This window comes from Leopardus geoffroyi, chromosome A2, assembly GCF_018350155.1.
Source record: "Leopardus geoffroyi isolate Oge1 chromosome A2, O.geoffroyi_Oge1_pat1.0, whole genome shotgun sequence".
Taxonomy (NCBI): Eukaryota; Metazoa; Chordata; class Mammalia; order Carnivora; family Felidae; genus Leopardus; species Leopardus geoffroyi.
The window spans coordinates 106,078,595-106,093,856 of NC_059331.1; the positions used below are offsets into that span (position 1 = coordinate 106,078,595).

Sequence of the window (15,262 nt, forward strand, 5' to 3'; positions counted from 1 at the left end):
ACAAAGGAGAATTTTTTTTTAAATGGCTCTGAGATTTTACTTGCGGCTCTTAAATGAACTCCTATAAGCCAAAACAAGGACGAAAAGAGAAGGGTCATATTTCAGCAACAGTAATAATAAGGTGATAATTAAGTTTTGAACATTCTGGGTCTTTGGTAGAGAAGTTCAAGAGACAATTCAAAATAGAGTTTAGCTGAAAAAAACTTTCTGATATAAGGTTATGAAATATGAATAGTTTATCATGAATATGAATGATATTGACACACTTTAGAAACATAAAATGTATCCATTTTTATTCTATCAGTTGATGTTCAGGAAAATATCCTTTTGCTGGCACATCTTTTTTCCCTCAGCTTTATTGAGATATAATTGACAGGTAACATCATGTAAGTTTAATGTGTACAATGTGATGGTTTTGATATATTGTGAAACGATTACTACAATAAAGTTAGTAAAAATATCCATCATCTCACAAGGTTCCCATTCCTGCGTGTGTGTGCATGTGTGTGTGTGTGGTGATAACATTTCTGATCTACTTTCTTAGCATGTTTCAAGCAACAATACATTATTGTTAATTATAGTCCCCATGCTGTACATTAGATCCTTAGAACTTAAAACTAGAAGTTTGTACCCTTGACCAATATCTCCCCTTTTTTTCCTTCCTACCAATGCTTAGCAACCACCATTGTACTCTCTTTTTCTATGGTTCAACATTTTTTACTAAAAAAAAATTTTTTTAAATGTTTTTATTTTTGAGAGAGAGACAGCACAAGCGGGGAAGGGGCAGAGAGAGAGGAAGCTACAGAATCTGAAGCAGGTTTCAGGCTCTGAGCTGTCAGCACAGCTCAAACTCACAAACTGCGAGATATGACTGAGCTGAAGTCGGACACCCTACTGACTGAGCCACCCAGGAGTCCCTGTAGGGTTCAACTTTTTAAGATTCACAGATAAATGGTATCATACACTATTCTTTCTGTCTGGTTTATTTCACTTAGCATATTGCCCACCAAGTTTGTTCATGTTGCAAATGGCAGAATTTGCTTCTTTTTTTTTTATGGTGAATAATATTCAATTGTATACATATACCACATTTTCTTTATCCATTCATCGACCGATACTTAAGTTGTTTCCATGTCTTAGTATTTTGAATAATACTGCAATAAACACAGGGGTGGGGATATCTCTTCAAGACAGTGATTTCAATGTATTGCTGGATCATGTAATAGTTCTATTTTTAATTTTTTGAGGAGCCTCCATACTCTTTTCCATAGTGGCTGCACCAATTCACATTCCCACCAACAGTGCATAAGTGTTCCCTTTTCTATCCATCCAAACCAACAGGTTTTCTCTTGTCTTCATAATAGCCATCCTAACAAGTGTGAGGTGATATCTCATTGTAGTTTGATTTACATTTCTCTGGTGACTAGTGATGTCGAGCCCCTTGTGGTGTGTCAGTTGGCTATTAGTGTGTCTTCTCTGGAAAAATGTCCATTCAGGTCCTTTACCCACTTTTAACTGAATTGAATTTTAATTGAATGTTTATATTGTTTTATGGTGGTTTTTTTTGTTTGTTTTTGGTTTTTTGTTTGTTTTGTTTTGTTTTGTTTTGTTTTTGCTATTGAGTTGTATGAGTTCTTTGTATATTTTGGGTATTAACCACATGTCTATTATCAGATAGATACTTTTCAAATATTTTCTCTTATTCCATAGGTTTTCTTCTCATTTTGTTGATTGTTTCTTTTTCTGTGCTGAGGCTTTTTAGTTTGATGTAGTCCCACTCATTGATATTTGCTTTTGTTGCTTGTGGTTTTAGTGTCAGATTTAAAACATTATTGCCAAGACCAATGTCAAGGAGACTCTTCTATTTTCTTCTAGAAGTTTCATGGTTTCAGGTCTTACATTTAAGTCTTTAAGGATAAGAGTCCAATTTCATTCTTAGCCAATGAATATCCAATTTTCCTATCCCCTTCTGTTGAAGAGACTGTCCTTTTCCTATTGAGTATTCTTGGCACGTTTGTCATAGATTAGTTGAGCACATATGCATGACAATTTCTGGGATCTCAGTTCTATTCTGTAGAGGTGTTCTGTATGTCTGTATTCATAGCATTGCCATACTCGTTTTATTACTATAGTTTTATAATATACTTTGAAGACAGAAAGTGTGATGCCTCAAGCTTTGTTCTTTCTCAAGATTGCTTTGGTTATTTGGGGTCTTTTGTGGCTTCATATGGATTTTAGGATTATTTTTACTATTTTTGTGAAAAAGATCATTGGAATTTGGGGAGAGATTGCAGTCAGTCTATTGATTGCTTGGGTTAATATGAACATTTTAACAATATAAATTCTTGAGATCCACGAGCACAGAATATCTTTTCATTTATTTGTGTCCTCTTTAATTTCTTTCATCAGTCTTTATACTTTTCAGTGTATAGATCTTTTTTATTATTTTACTATTTATTTTATTTTATTTTATTTTATTTAAAATTTTTTTTTTCTCTACGTTTTTATTTATTTTTGGGACAGAGAGAGACAGAGCATGAACGGGGGAGGGGCAGAGAGAGGGGGAGACACAGAATCGGAAACAGGCTCCAGGCTCTGAGCCATCAGCCCAGAGCCTGACGCGGGGCTCGAACTCACGGACCGCGAGATCCTGACCTGGCTGAAGTCGGACGCTTAACAGACTCCGCCACCCAGGCGCCCCTTATTTTATTTTATTTTAGAGACAGAGCACACAAGCAGGGGAGAGAGGCAAAGGGGAAGAGACAAAAAATCCTAAGCAGGCTCCATGTTCAGTGTGGAGCCCGACACTAGCCCACTAGCAGAACGCCGGGCTCATGCCTGAGACCCTGGGATCATGACCTGAGTGTAAATCAAGAGTTGGATGCTCAACTGACTGAGCCATCCAGGTGCCCAGTGTACAGATCTTTTGCTTTCTTAGTTGAATTTATTCCTACATATTCTATTTTTCTGGTGTTATTGTAAGTGGGATTATTTATTTTGTTTAAATAGTTTGTTAGTGTATAAAAACACAGCTGATTTTTTATGTTGATCTTGTATCCTACAACTTTACTGAATTTGCTTATTAGATGCAAGGTTTTTTTTCTGGAGTCTTTAGTGTTTTCTATATATAAGATCATATCTGCAAACCGTGACAATTTTATTTCTTCTTTTCTGATTTAGATGACTTTTATTTCTTTTTCTTGCTTAATTGCTATGTCTAGAACTTCCAGTACTATGTTGAATAGGAATGGTGAATGGGAGTGGGCACTTTTGTCTTGTTGCTGGTTTAAGAGGAAAAGCTTTGAACCTTTCACCATTGGGTATGATATATCTGTGGGCTTGTCTTATATGACCTTTGTTATGCTGACATACATTTCTTCATACTCAGTTTATTGAGAGTTTTTATCAAAAAGGATGTTAAATTTTTCAAATGCTTTTTCTGAATCTTTTGAGGTGATCATATGACTTGCATTCTTTTTTTTTTTAATGTTTATTTTATTTTTGAGAGAAAGAGAGCACGAGCAGGGTAGGAACAGAGACAGAGGGAGACAGAGAATCCAAAGCAGGCTCCAGGCTCTGAACTGTCAGCACAAAGCCTGATGCGGGACTCAAACCCACAAGCCTTGAGATAATGACCTGAGCCCAAGTCAGACACTTAACTGACTGAGCCACCCAGGTGCCCCACCCTTTTTTTTTTTTTTTTGCATTCTTAATTCTATTAATGTGGTATATCACATTTATTGATTTGCATATTTTGAACCAAACTTGAGGTGTTAAAATGTTACTTGACATTTTTATTTTTTCTTTTTTTTTTAATTTTTTTTTTTTTTTCAACGTTTATTTATTTTTGGGACAGAGAGAGACAGAGCATGAATGGGGGAGGGGCAGAGAGAGAGGGAGACACAGAATCGGAAACAGGCTCCAGGCTCTGAGCCATCAGCCCAGAGCCTGATGCGGGGCTCGAACTCACGGACCGCGAGATCGTGACCTGGCTGAAGTCGGACGCTTAACCGACTGCGCCACCCAGGCGCCCCTTTATTTTTTCTTAAAGTAGGTATTTATAGCTATAAACTTTCCTCTTAAAATTGCTTTTGCTGCATCTAAGAAGTTTTGTTCTGTTGTTTCCATTTTCATTTGTCTCATAATTTTTTAGATTTTTTTATTCTTCTTTGATCTGTTATTTGTTCCAGAGTATGCTATTTGATTTCCATGTATTTGTGAATTTTCCAATATTTCTCCTGTTAGTGATTTCTGATTTTATCCCATTGTGGTCAGAAAAGATACTTGATGTATTTTGAATCTTCCTGAATTAATTGAGACTTGTTTTGTGATCTAACATATGATCTGTCTTGACTCATGTTCCATATGGGTTTGAGAAGAATGTGTATTCTACTGCTGTTGGATGAACTGTTCTGTATATGTCTGTTAGGTCTATTTGGTCTATGGTGTTGTTCAACTGCTGTTTCCTCATTGATTTTCTGCCTGGATGATTTATCTATTGTTGAGAGTGGAGGATTAAAGTCCCCCTAGCACATCTTTTTTTTTTTTTTTTTTCCTATGGGAAATTGTAATCTCCTCTTTTTGGATGTGTTTGAGCATATCATAGACATTATGCTTCCGTGCTCTGTGTACTGTTGCTTCTAGCTGCAATTCTTTTCCCCTACACTTTGTCTGGTGTTGAGTTCTTTTAATACTCAGCTTTAAAGTTACATTTTTTCGGGGCGCCTGGGTGGCGCAGTCGGTTAAGCGTCCGACTTCAGCCAGGTCACGATCTCGCGGTCCGTGAGTTCGAGCCCCGCGTCGGGCTCTGGGCTGATGGCTCAGAGCCTGGAGCCTGTTTCCGATTCTGTGTCTCCCTCTCTCTCTGCCCCTCCCCCGTTCATGCTCTGTCTCTCTCTGTCCCAAAAATAAATAAACGTTGAAAAAAAAAAAAATTAAAGTTACATTTTTTCCTGACCTTGACTCTGTCAGATAAAGTTTGTACAAGTATATGACTTGATAATAAGTTCTATTTTACCACTCAGAAGTCCTATTGTATATCGTAGCAATTATGTGCTGTGTGTCTATTGCCTCCACTGAACCAATGCCTTCCACCATGCCTTCTGTTTACCCAGACCTTCAAACTTGGGAGATTCCAGTAAATATGTACTAGTTATAAGCCTATGTGAGGTATCCTAGAAAACCCAACCCTGTTCTAGTTATAAGCCTAAGTGAGGTATCCTAGAAAACAGTGTGCAAAGGTCATGAAGGACATTAGCTACGGTGTGTGTTTGCTTAATTTAAGCACATCATAGAAAATCAGATTATGGAAGAGGAAAAATGCTACAGGCATCAGATTTGATTTGGGTCCTGGTATTCAAAAAGGAAAAAAAAGGTAAATTACTCAATTGTATTTCAAAGGAGAAAGCTTACGGATTTCTTAAGATCAGTATTTCTTCAAAATGTCTCACCATTTAACCTGAGATTCTTGTTGGATACAGATCACTAGCTCCTTCCCTAATGATTCTCATTTGGCAGGTCTGTGACGGAGACCAAGAATGTATATTTTTACAACCACTACCAGATGCTTCTCCTTATTAGTAAAGTTTGGAAAACCATAACTAAAGGCAGGGGTTCACAGAACCTCTTGTCTAAATAACTTTTTCATGGTGCCTCAGGCCCAAAGAAATATCCCAAATTTCCATTTAAGTAGATAGATCCAGTCAGCTTAATAGGTACAGTTGTTAATAGAGTCCAACAGATGGCACTGTGTTTCCCTCAAAAAGTTAAAATCTCCCATAGAATCCTCATGAGTTCCTGAGGCACCCCAGAGCACCTCAACACGCAGCCTATAAACTATAGCTTAAAAGGAACACTTTCCTGGAATAGCATCTAAATAAAATATCCGAACTTGCCTTCCACAGGAAGGTGTGCAACAAAGTAAATGGTGTATTCCATTAATTCCATTGCTTTTTATATCATTTAATGCAGTTTTCGTATGGTTGTTATTACTTACAGAGGAGGAGTATCATTTTTCTCTAAAGAGCTGGAGAGAAAATATTTTAGGTTTTGTGGGCCACAAGTGGCCTCTATTGTATATTCTTATCTTTTCTGTTGCAGCCCTTTAAACATGTAAAAACCATTCTTATCTCCTGATATAGGCAAATTCACACAGGCTGTAGTTTGCCAACCCTGCTCTAGTTATAAGCCTATGTTATTAGCATTAAGTGTAATTCCATGAAGGTGATTCTGCCAGGGTAGAAACTCTCAGTATTTTCCCATCTCCTTCTTTTTCTCCAGGGAAAAGTGTACAGATATGCACCCTTGCAACTAACAGGGAAAGGCCTACTTAATTGTAAAGCTATTGTAAACACAAGGCTGTTAGGGACTCTTGTTCTTAATTCTTGATTTCATGACAATTTTCAAGTTTTTCCAGTTTAATAAAGAATACTTGTTAAATTTCTAAGAAAAGACTAGTTATTACACTAAGCCCTTTATCACTTACTTGCTGATTATTGTAAATGGCTAATGCTAACTAATGGCTGTAAATGGCTAATGATAACTAACAAGGCAAGCTTTAGCTTACACTAGATTCAGCAACTTGATGTAATATGCTATTTGAGATTTCTAGCTTTATTTTCAAAATTAGTGGTGTGGTCTTGAAAATATACACTGTACTTAGACCTAAGGTTTTATGTCTATTCTTTAAAATAATTTTTTAATGTTTATTTTTGAGAGAGAGAGAGAGAGAGAGAGAGAGAGAGAGAGAGAGAGAAGCAGAGTGTAAGAAGGGCAGGGCAGGGAGAGGAGGAGACACAGAATTCAAAGTAGGCTTCAGGCTCTGAACTGTCAGCACAGAGCCCCACCTGGGGCTAGAACTCATGAACTGTGAGATCACAACTGGAACTGAAGTTGGAGGCTTAACAGACTGAGCCACCCAGCTGCCCCTTATGTCTGTTACTTTAAAAAAATCTAGTAATAAAGGTAATAAATATCACTAGCAATGATGGTGTTGAGAAACATAAATTTCTTGAGGAAACTTCAATCTGTATTTTCAAAGTGAAATTGTTTTTAATGTGCACCATGTATATTCTTCCAAGTTCCAATCTCTTACAGTCCCAACCCAAAAGATGTTTGTTGATTGACACTTTCCCAGTACCACACCTTCAATGTTGTCTAAGTATCCTGAAATTATCACTGAACACATTTTTAATTAAATTTTTTCTTGTGGCAATTTGGTTACTCTTTTGCTTCCAATGGGACCAACATTCCAGGAGACAGAGACAAGGTCTGATTTCTTCACCATTCTATCCCTGAGGACATAGAATTGTCCTTACTGCCTGTTAAGTCAGGCTTGACTTATGAGTCAACCACACAACTGCCATTTAGGGTCAGAATTATTCAACAGGAAGTATTAGGCATTTAATGACTAGTAAGTAGACTTTAGGTTCTACTAATTTTCCTTGGGTTAATAGAAAGGCCTATTTAATGTTTCAGTTTATTTTCTCGTTTGTGAAACCGGGATATTTCTACCTTACGGGGATGTTGCTAGGGTCGTGTGGGAGAGAGGGAATTTATTTGCTTTGCAAAAGGATGATGAGTTTCAGACACCATTCTGCCCCAGACGTTCAGGCCAGCTACTGAGGCACGCCCACGTCATCCCGTTATATAAGGGGCCCGCCCGTCCGGGATCTTCTGAAATCTCTGACGGTACGTCACCGGCCACCGCCCAGAGGACACCGTACGGCGCCCGGAGGATAGGCGGTGCAGGGTGGGACCCGCCGGGAACTGTCTCAAGCCACCCGCCGGCTAGAGAAAGCGTCGGAGACAGCAACTGCTCTGGAAGCTGAAGCCGGAAGCTCCGCCCGACCTCGCCTGTGGCGGGTCCGGGTTAGGCCAGTTCGAACGTGACCTTGTTTTGCCGTTGCTAGGAGACCGGGCTCCCGCACGCCCCCCAATGGCCAGCTCCCGGGTGCGCGCTGAAGGGGGGCGGGGCCGCGGCTGCTGAGCTGAGGGATCCGCCGGGCACCGTTAGGAGGCCTGGCGCACGGCGCCAGCCGGGCGCCCCTAGAAGCCGCGTATCACCCTCGGCCACCAACGGGGCCTCACTGGTGCCTTCCGACAGGTAGCAGCGCGCTCCCGAGCGGCTGTGAGCGACGCTGGGTCCAGACCAGGAAAGACGGTGAGTCAGGTGAGCCGCAGCGGGGCGGGCAGCTGGTGTGGCCACGCCCTGCCGAGGGAGAGGAGGCGGCCGGGTGCGGAGGGGAGAGGTATAGGGATCGTGCTGGCGGGACAGTGACCCTGCCCGTGCGGGAGCCGCACATCGAATCATTCACGCCTGGGGGTTGGCACGACCTCGGCGAGCACCTTTCGCCAGCGGACGAAGGGTTAACGCGCCGGCGGTGATCGTGGGTCCCGGATGTGGGAGCCCCGGCCCGGCGTTCGCCGGCCGCGCTGCAGGTGCGCCAGAGCGGGCGGAACGAGGTGTCTGGCAGCGACCTGACCGGCCGGTCGAGGCTCCTTGTCACCTGCAGGGGCCACTCGGCTTCCTCCGTGGGCGCCTTGTTTTCTAACTTAAGGGCAACAGGTGGTGCCTGTGGACCGAGGGAGAGCCCAGCTCGGCCGCACTGGGAGCGGCAGTTATTCTCACCAATTAGGGCACTGGGGCGTGTGTGTCTTGGACGCGCTGACGCGGGTGACCAATGGGATTTGGGCTCGTGGGTGGGCAGTGAGGAGTGGGCGTGGTCAGAGTCCGAAGCTACGGTTTCTAGTGCAGCAACTGCCAGAGCTGCGTGGAGAGCTAAGCTGAGCGGTCGTGGGGTGCTTTTCTCTCCAACCCCGTGCGTGAAAAACGTCTAACAAATGCTTTCCTATTTGGATCCAGACTCCAGTTCCGGAGGTGAGATCACTGTGCTGTTTGCCGGGGGGAGGCTGGGGGGGTTCGTGAAGGGGGGATAATAGTGACCCTGGGTATGCTGTTAAGCACGTGGAATTAGATCCCTAAAATAGGATTACGTGTTACGAGTTTTCTGCCAAAAAAGGCACTTCTGTGGTTATTGTAAGTCGAACCAGATACTGGTGATTAGGTTATCTTCAGAATGAGGTCTTTGAGATTTGGAACCCAGGGACGTAGAGAAAGAAGTACGTGTTACTGCAATTTTCATGACTGTGAAAGAATTAGAATCACAAGGATTATTCTGTCTTTTGCCTTGGTTTGCGTGCGTTTCAGATCTCATTTGGCTTATTTACTCAAACAAGTTTTATTTTCAAGTTCCTTGTCTTAATATAAGAAGAAAGGGAGAGAGAAAAACAGTTGTAGTACGGTATTTCAAAGAATAACTTATTCATTTTTCCCCTCAGCAGTCTTGTAGCTGGATCCCCTAGGAAGAGAAATTCTGAAGCAGTAAGAAGAAAGCATTTCAATTTGGAACACTAATTTGCACCTGGAAATGGGGAATGGACTGTCAGACCAGACTTCTATCCTGTCCAGCCTGCCTTCATTTCAGTCCTTTCACATTGTTATTTTGGGTTTGGACTGTGCTGGAAAGACAACTGTATTATACAGGCTGCAGTTCAATGAGTTTGTAAATACTGTACCTACCAAAGGATTTAACACTGAAAAAATTAAGGTAACCTTGGGAAATTCTAAAACAGTCACTTTTCACTTCTGGGATGTAGGTGGCCAGGAGAAATTAAGGCCACTGTGGAAGTCATATACCAGATGCACAGATGGCATTGTGTTTGTTGTGGACTCTGTTGATGTTGAAAGAATGGAAGAAGCCAAAACTGAACTTCATAAAATAACCAGGATATCAGAAAATCAGGGAGTCCCTGTACTTATAGTTGCTAACAAGCAAGACCTGAGGAACTCATTGTCTCTCTCAGAAATTGAGAAATTGTTAGCAATGGGTGAACTGAGCTCTTCCACTCCCTGGCATTTGCAGCCCACCTGTGCAATCATAGGAGATGGACTGAAGGAAGGACTTGAGAAACTACATGATATGATAATTAAAAGAAGAAAAATGTTGCGGCAACAGAAAAAGAAGAGATGAATGGTAATACCTTTTCTATCTGTGTGGAGTAGGTTTTCTCCAGTCTGATTTTGACAAATGGAAGAGTGTCTACAGCCTGGTTTGCCTGCCTGCCCTCCTGGATGCTGATAAAGCTTTGTTTTGTTGAACAATCAGATGCCCAACTCTTTTGCCTTGTGGAAGATGCGTAAATGCAGTGCTTCTTAAAATGGTCTCTTCTCCCTACCCCACAAATCTTTTGGTACTACCATTCTGGGAAGCCAAGCATGGATAGCAAATTGACCAGAAAACACTTGTGGAAATTTGACCTGAAGTTAGTGAAATAAAACTTTGAAGAGTATCTGCCTAGTGTTTTGTATTTACATCTTTTGGGGGGAAGCCTTTACGAGGAAATTACAATAGAAGGCTCTGTATGTTAAGATGAAATGCTAATGAATGGAAATGTTAAGGTAGATTAATATATATACAGTTGTATTGATCACATTGGTCCAACCAGTAAGGGATAAGGAGGAAGTGTTTGTTTTTTTAAGTTTTGGCCAAATGCATTTTGACATTTTCTGGAATCAGATGATGTAATGCTCTATCTTAATTCTGGGCAATGTTTTAAATTGGTCTAACTTAAAATAATAAAAAAAAAGGTATTGGCATATTCAAGTGCATGAATTAGTTTTCCTGACAATGCATGTTTTGGTGTGTAGTTGTTTACTTTTTAGAAGTAGCTATGCATCTTTCTCCATGGTCAGGTTTAAAACACCCTTTGGGGGATTTAGGGCTGTTGTAGAAATAGTTTATTGTCAGGAGCACTTACACTTGAACCTAAAATAAGTTACTTAATTTTTTTATATAGTAAATTAGGGCATGTAGACTAATCATAAATGCACACGCTTGGTATATGTATGGATTTATGAAGAAAGCAATTGACGAATTCAGTCAAGAGGATGTAATTACAATACATGGTCTCTAAAGTATTCCAGTTGTAAAATAATTGTTTTCTTGACGCTGGCTGAACACAGATGTGGTTTCATATATTTTTGTAGTCTTTTGAGAGGAGCAAAAGCTTTATAAACAACACCTGATGCACTGTGGAGTGAAAATGTAAGAGGTATCCTATAAGTGCTCTGAGCTTTAATTTTTTGTTTACAATCCAAGCAGCGTTATGTGGGCAGTCAAGTCCTGACTATAAGGTAGGAAGAAATGAAACAGTACTGCTGATACAAATTACGGTTCTAGAAAATGAAGGAGAAAGTAGCAAAGCTATGTTTTATGAAAATTCGCTGGTGCTGTTTACACTGGAATCCAAAAAAACCTCTAAATTAAAAGGAGGAAAACCCTCTACCTGATTCTTACCTACAAGCAAGGACTTATTTCCAGTGATCGTATATTAGCAAATCTACATAATTTCTACGTGTAAAGCCAACAGCTGTTTGTTCTGAAGATAACCAAAAGGACTGCACTTTGCTAACAGGCTTTTATTTGGATTTGGTTTTCTGTTTTGGGGGTTGGTTTTGTTTTTAGTGGTACAGTTAGGTTTTCGGAACCTCGATCCTTGTTACACACGAAATAAAGTAGCTTCCTGTGGAGCTCTCGTTGTTAAATGTACCTGCACTAGTGACATTCACTTACAATGTTTATATTTATAAAAACGTGAATAATAACTACGAATAAAGTACTGGAGGCTCTAGGAGAACAGTGTTTGAGTTTTAATGTATTTCCATTTGCTGAAGCTTTTAATGAGGTGTGTAAAAACAACCCTGACAGCTGAGTTACAGAGTCCTAAAGTAGTTTTATTTCCCTGAAGTGTGGCAGAGGCACCAAAGACTGTTGTCTGGGAGAACCTTTTTTTTTTTCCTTTCTCTGAATGAAATCATGATGTACTCTAAACATCACTAGATGTGTGATGGATTAATAAAGCTTGCTGAAAACAAAACAAAACAAAAACAGGGAATGGATTTAGATTTTTAGCCTTCCGGTACTTTGTGTATACTTGCTGTATAAAATTGTACTGTTTTAACGATCACTTGAAAGTTTAAGCGTGCTGACCCTTATTTTGTAGCCTAAGAATTTGGTAAGCAAATACATGTTATCTAAGCATTTCATATTTAGTGCACAACTGAGCAACAAAATAGCGACAACACTATACTAGCTTTTATTTATGAAATACATTTTCAGCTCCAAAACTGGTTGTAATGTTTTCCATTTTGCTAAGTTGAAGTTCCCCAGCACCTTTTCTAGCTATTAATACCATAGGATGATGGGATGGTAGGAATCTTCCCACAATACACCCAAAGAGTTTAGACAATGCTCTTATATTCAGTTTTTTATTAAGGTACAACTTTTCTCAAGTATATTTCTAAAATATTTTCTTATATTTAAGGTTACTTGGTTTAATACCAAACATTAAGGACTGGATGATTCTAAATGCAAATTACTATCAAAGAAAGTTAAATATAAAAAAGTTTAGGGTAATCCCTAAATGGATTATAAGCCTTTAGGGGAAAAAAAAAAAAAGAGTTATGTAGTTTATGTAGCCACCATAGGTTTACTAAGAGTCATGGAAAAATGAATGAAGCCTTGGAAGCTGAAAAGTGAAGCTACTAGTAAAAATATATGTAGAGAAAATGACTAGCATGTAGAAGCTTGATGGTTTCTGAGCAGAGGGAAAGACATAGAATGTTTTTGTTTGTACAAGCCATTTGACACTTAAACGGTGTTTGATTAATTATTCATATTGACCTGGAGGGAGGTCTTAGGTAGAGTGTTTTCAGGGGTTCTATTTAATACAACAATTTCATCAGTAATATAAACACAATGGTTTCTTAAGTGATAGCAAAAGACACAAAAAATGTTTGTTTTTTTTTTAACTTTTGGTGATGTAACACTCAGCATTTAGTTAATACAACTTGGAACTTTGAATATAGCATCGTCTGAAGTTGGAATTTTACATTTAAGGTTTCAATTTAGCAGAAGATTCTTAAATGGATAGTGGTAATGCTTGTGTAACATTGTGAATGTACTTAATGCCACTGAGTTATACATCCAAAAATTGTTAAAAATAGTAAATATTACATATATTTCACCATGATAAAAGATTTAGAATATTAAGTGTACCCTTCGTTTCGAAGAATCAGCCAAAAGTAAAGTGAGGGCATCCTAATTTAGAGGCGAAATTTCATTACAAATTTCATGGAAGATGGGTATTTTTTTTATTTATTTTATTTTTTTTTATTTTTTTTTCAACGTTTATTTATTTTTGGGACAGAGAGAGACAGAGCATGAACGGGGGAGGGGCAGAGAGAGAGGGAGACACAGAATCGGAAACAGGCTCCAGGCTCTGAGCCATCAGCCCAGAGCCTGACGCGGGGCTCGAACTCACGGACCGCGAGATCGTGACCTGGCTGAAGTCGGACGCTTAACCGACTGCGCCACCCAGGCGCCCCTTTATTTTTATTTAAAAAAATTTTTTTTAATGTTTATTTCTGAGACACAGAGAGAGAGAGACAGAGCATGAGTGGGGGAGGGGCAGAGAGAGAGGGAGACACAGAATCAGAAGCAGGCTCCAGGCTCTGAGCTGGCAGCTCAGAGACTGACGTGGGGCTTGAACTCACAAACCATGAGATCATGACCTGAGCCGAAGTCGGTCACTCAACCGACCGAGCCACCCAGGCACCCCGAAGATGGGTATTTAAAGCTTAATATGAACGAATGTAGCATGCTAAAACTAATAATCATAAAATTAGTATTAAAATATGTGATAGAGATAATAGTCTGAACCACAGCTGAAGTATGTACACAAGATAGAACTGTAGGAATAACTACATGGGAGGCTAGTGGAGCTTCAGAGTCAGGTGAGGGTTCAAATCCCAGCTCTCCCACTATATACTTGTAACCTTTTGGCAAGTTCTTTGAAACTTCTCATGATGTGAGTACCCTCCTGGTAAAATAAAGACTGTCACAGAGAATTTTGAGAGAATTGAGTGAAATAATGTCAGCTATTTAGCTCTTTATTTCATAAGAACTCAATAAATGGTAGCTATTATTGTTAGCCAGTATGGATCACTAGGTGTTGAGAGGCAGTTGATAATGACTGTAGAAATTCAGATTTGAATCTTAGATACACGATTTACTAGTTTAATTTTGGGCAATTTATTCGCCCTCAGCCTTAGTTTCTTCACTGGTAAAATGAGCATATACCTACTATTTGGGTTTAATTGACTAAAAGGATTAAATAAACAACGAATGAATACCTGACACATGGTAAACATTGAATGGATACCTGTTAGTAGCCAGGATATTTTCTGACAAATGTACTTAAAACCTATTCTGGAGAGGAATGTGACACAGAAAGCTCCTAATTTGTTTTTCTTAGCACTCCTGCAGTATGGCACAGAATGGGAGGTTAGTGGAGCCTGGGTAAGACTAAACATAGTGAATTCTCTTGAAATCTACACCATTTCCTTGAATTTCTAAAGCACCAGTCAACTTAGCAAATATAATCTCACCTTCCCCAGTAAGAAACCAAATTAAAATCATGGTTATTTTTTGGGATAGACATAAATCAAAATAGAACACTGCAGAGATTAAAAATCTGGAACTGTGTACATTGTGGTTCAAAATATCTCAAGATCGTTATTAATTTGTAAATTTTATCTAGTGATGAGTAGGGATATGTATGCTGAAATTTGTATGGAAACTTAATTATTTGTGGGCATGTCTGGTGGATGATGATGGACAGATGTGCGTGCTGTGTTATTTTCTAATTTCAGTTTGGGGTCATATTTTTATGTGTTCTGCTTATGTTTTGTTGAAGTTGAGATTACCCATATTAGGCGTTGGGTTATAAAGAAATTGAGTAGAAAATCCTGGGTTATTAGCCAAAATAAACCTATACTTTTTTTGGCCCTCTCTTCTGTGAGTCTGTAATAAGGAAGAAATTAAAGCAGTGCCAAAATAGAAGTATTATCTGGACCATTGTACCCACCCCTTTCCTTCCTGTTTGAAGACTAACTCAGGTAATGCGTGTGTGTGTGTGTGTGTGTGTGTGTGTGTGCGCGCTGTATTTATGTCTTCTAAATGAATGAAACTGGTATGGGTTCTCAAAGTATGGTTCCTGGAACAGAAGTATTAGCATTACCAAGAAACTTGTTAGAAATGCAAATTCTTAGGCTCTGTTCCAGTAAAAGTTTGGGTTTGGGCCCGGCAGTCTGTGCTCTCATAAGCCCAGCAGGTGATTCTGAGCTTCACTAAAGTTAACC

The 15,262-nt window shown here is 39.6% G+C and overlaps 1 protein-coding gene across 6 annotated transcripts; it reads left to right on the forward strand.

Annotated features, from left to right (window-relative positions):
* The first annotated feature begins 7,680 nt into the window (after positions 1-7,680).
* ARL4A (ADP ribosylation factor like GTPase 4A) lies at positions 7,681-10,350 on the forward strand. Of its 6 annotated transcripts, none has more exons than XM_045494950.1 (2): positions 7,681-8,161; positions 9,343-10,350. In XM_045494950.1, the coding sequence occupies exon 2, from the start codon at positions 9,429-9,431 to the stop codon at positions 10,029-10,031; it is 603 nt and encodes a 200-aa protein (XP_045350906.1). In that variant the 5' UTR covers positions 7,681-8,161; positions 9,343-9,428; the 3' UTR covers positions 10,032-10,350. The 6 variants fall into 6 exon arrangements, with proteins under 6 accessions (XP_045350906.1, XP_045350904.1, XP_045350908.1 ...); XM_045494948.1 differs by having other exon boundaries at positions 7,682-8,161; positions 9,340-10,350; XM_045494952.1 differs by having other exon boundaries at positions 7,717-8,170.
* Positions 10,351-15,262: the final 4,912 nt, after the last annotated feature.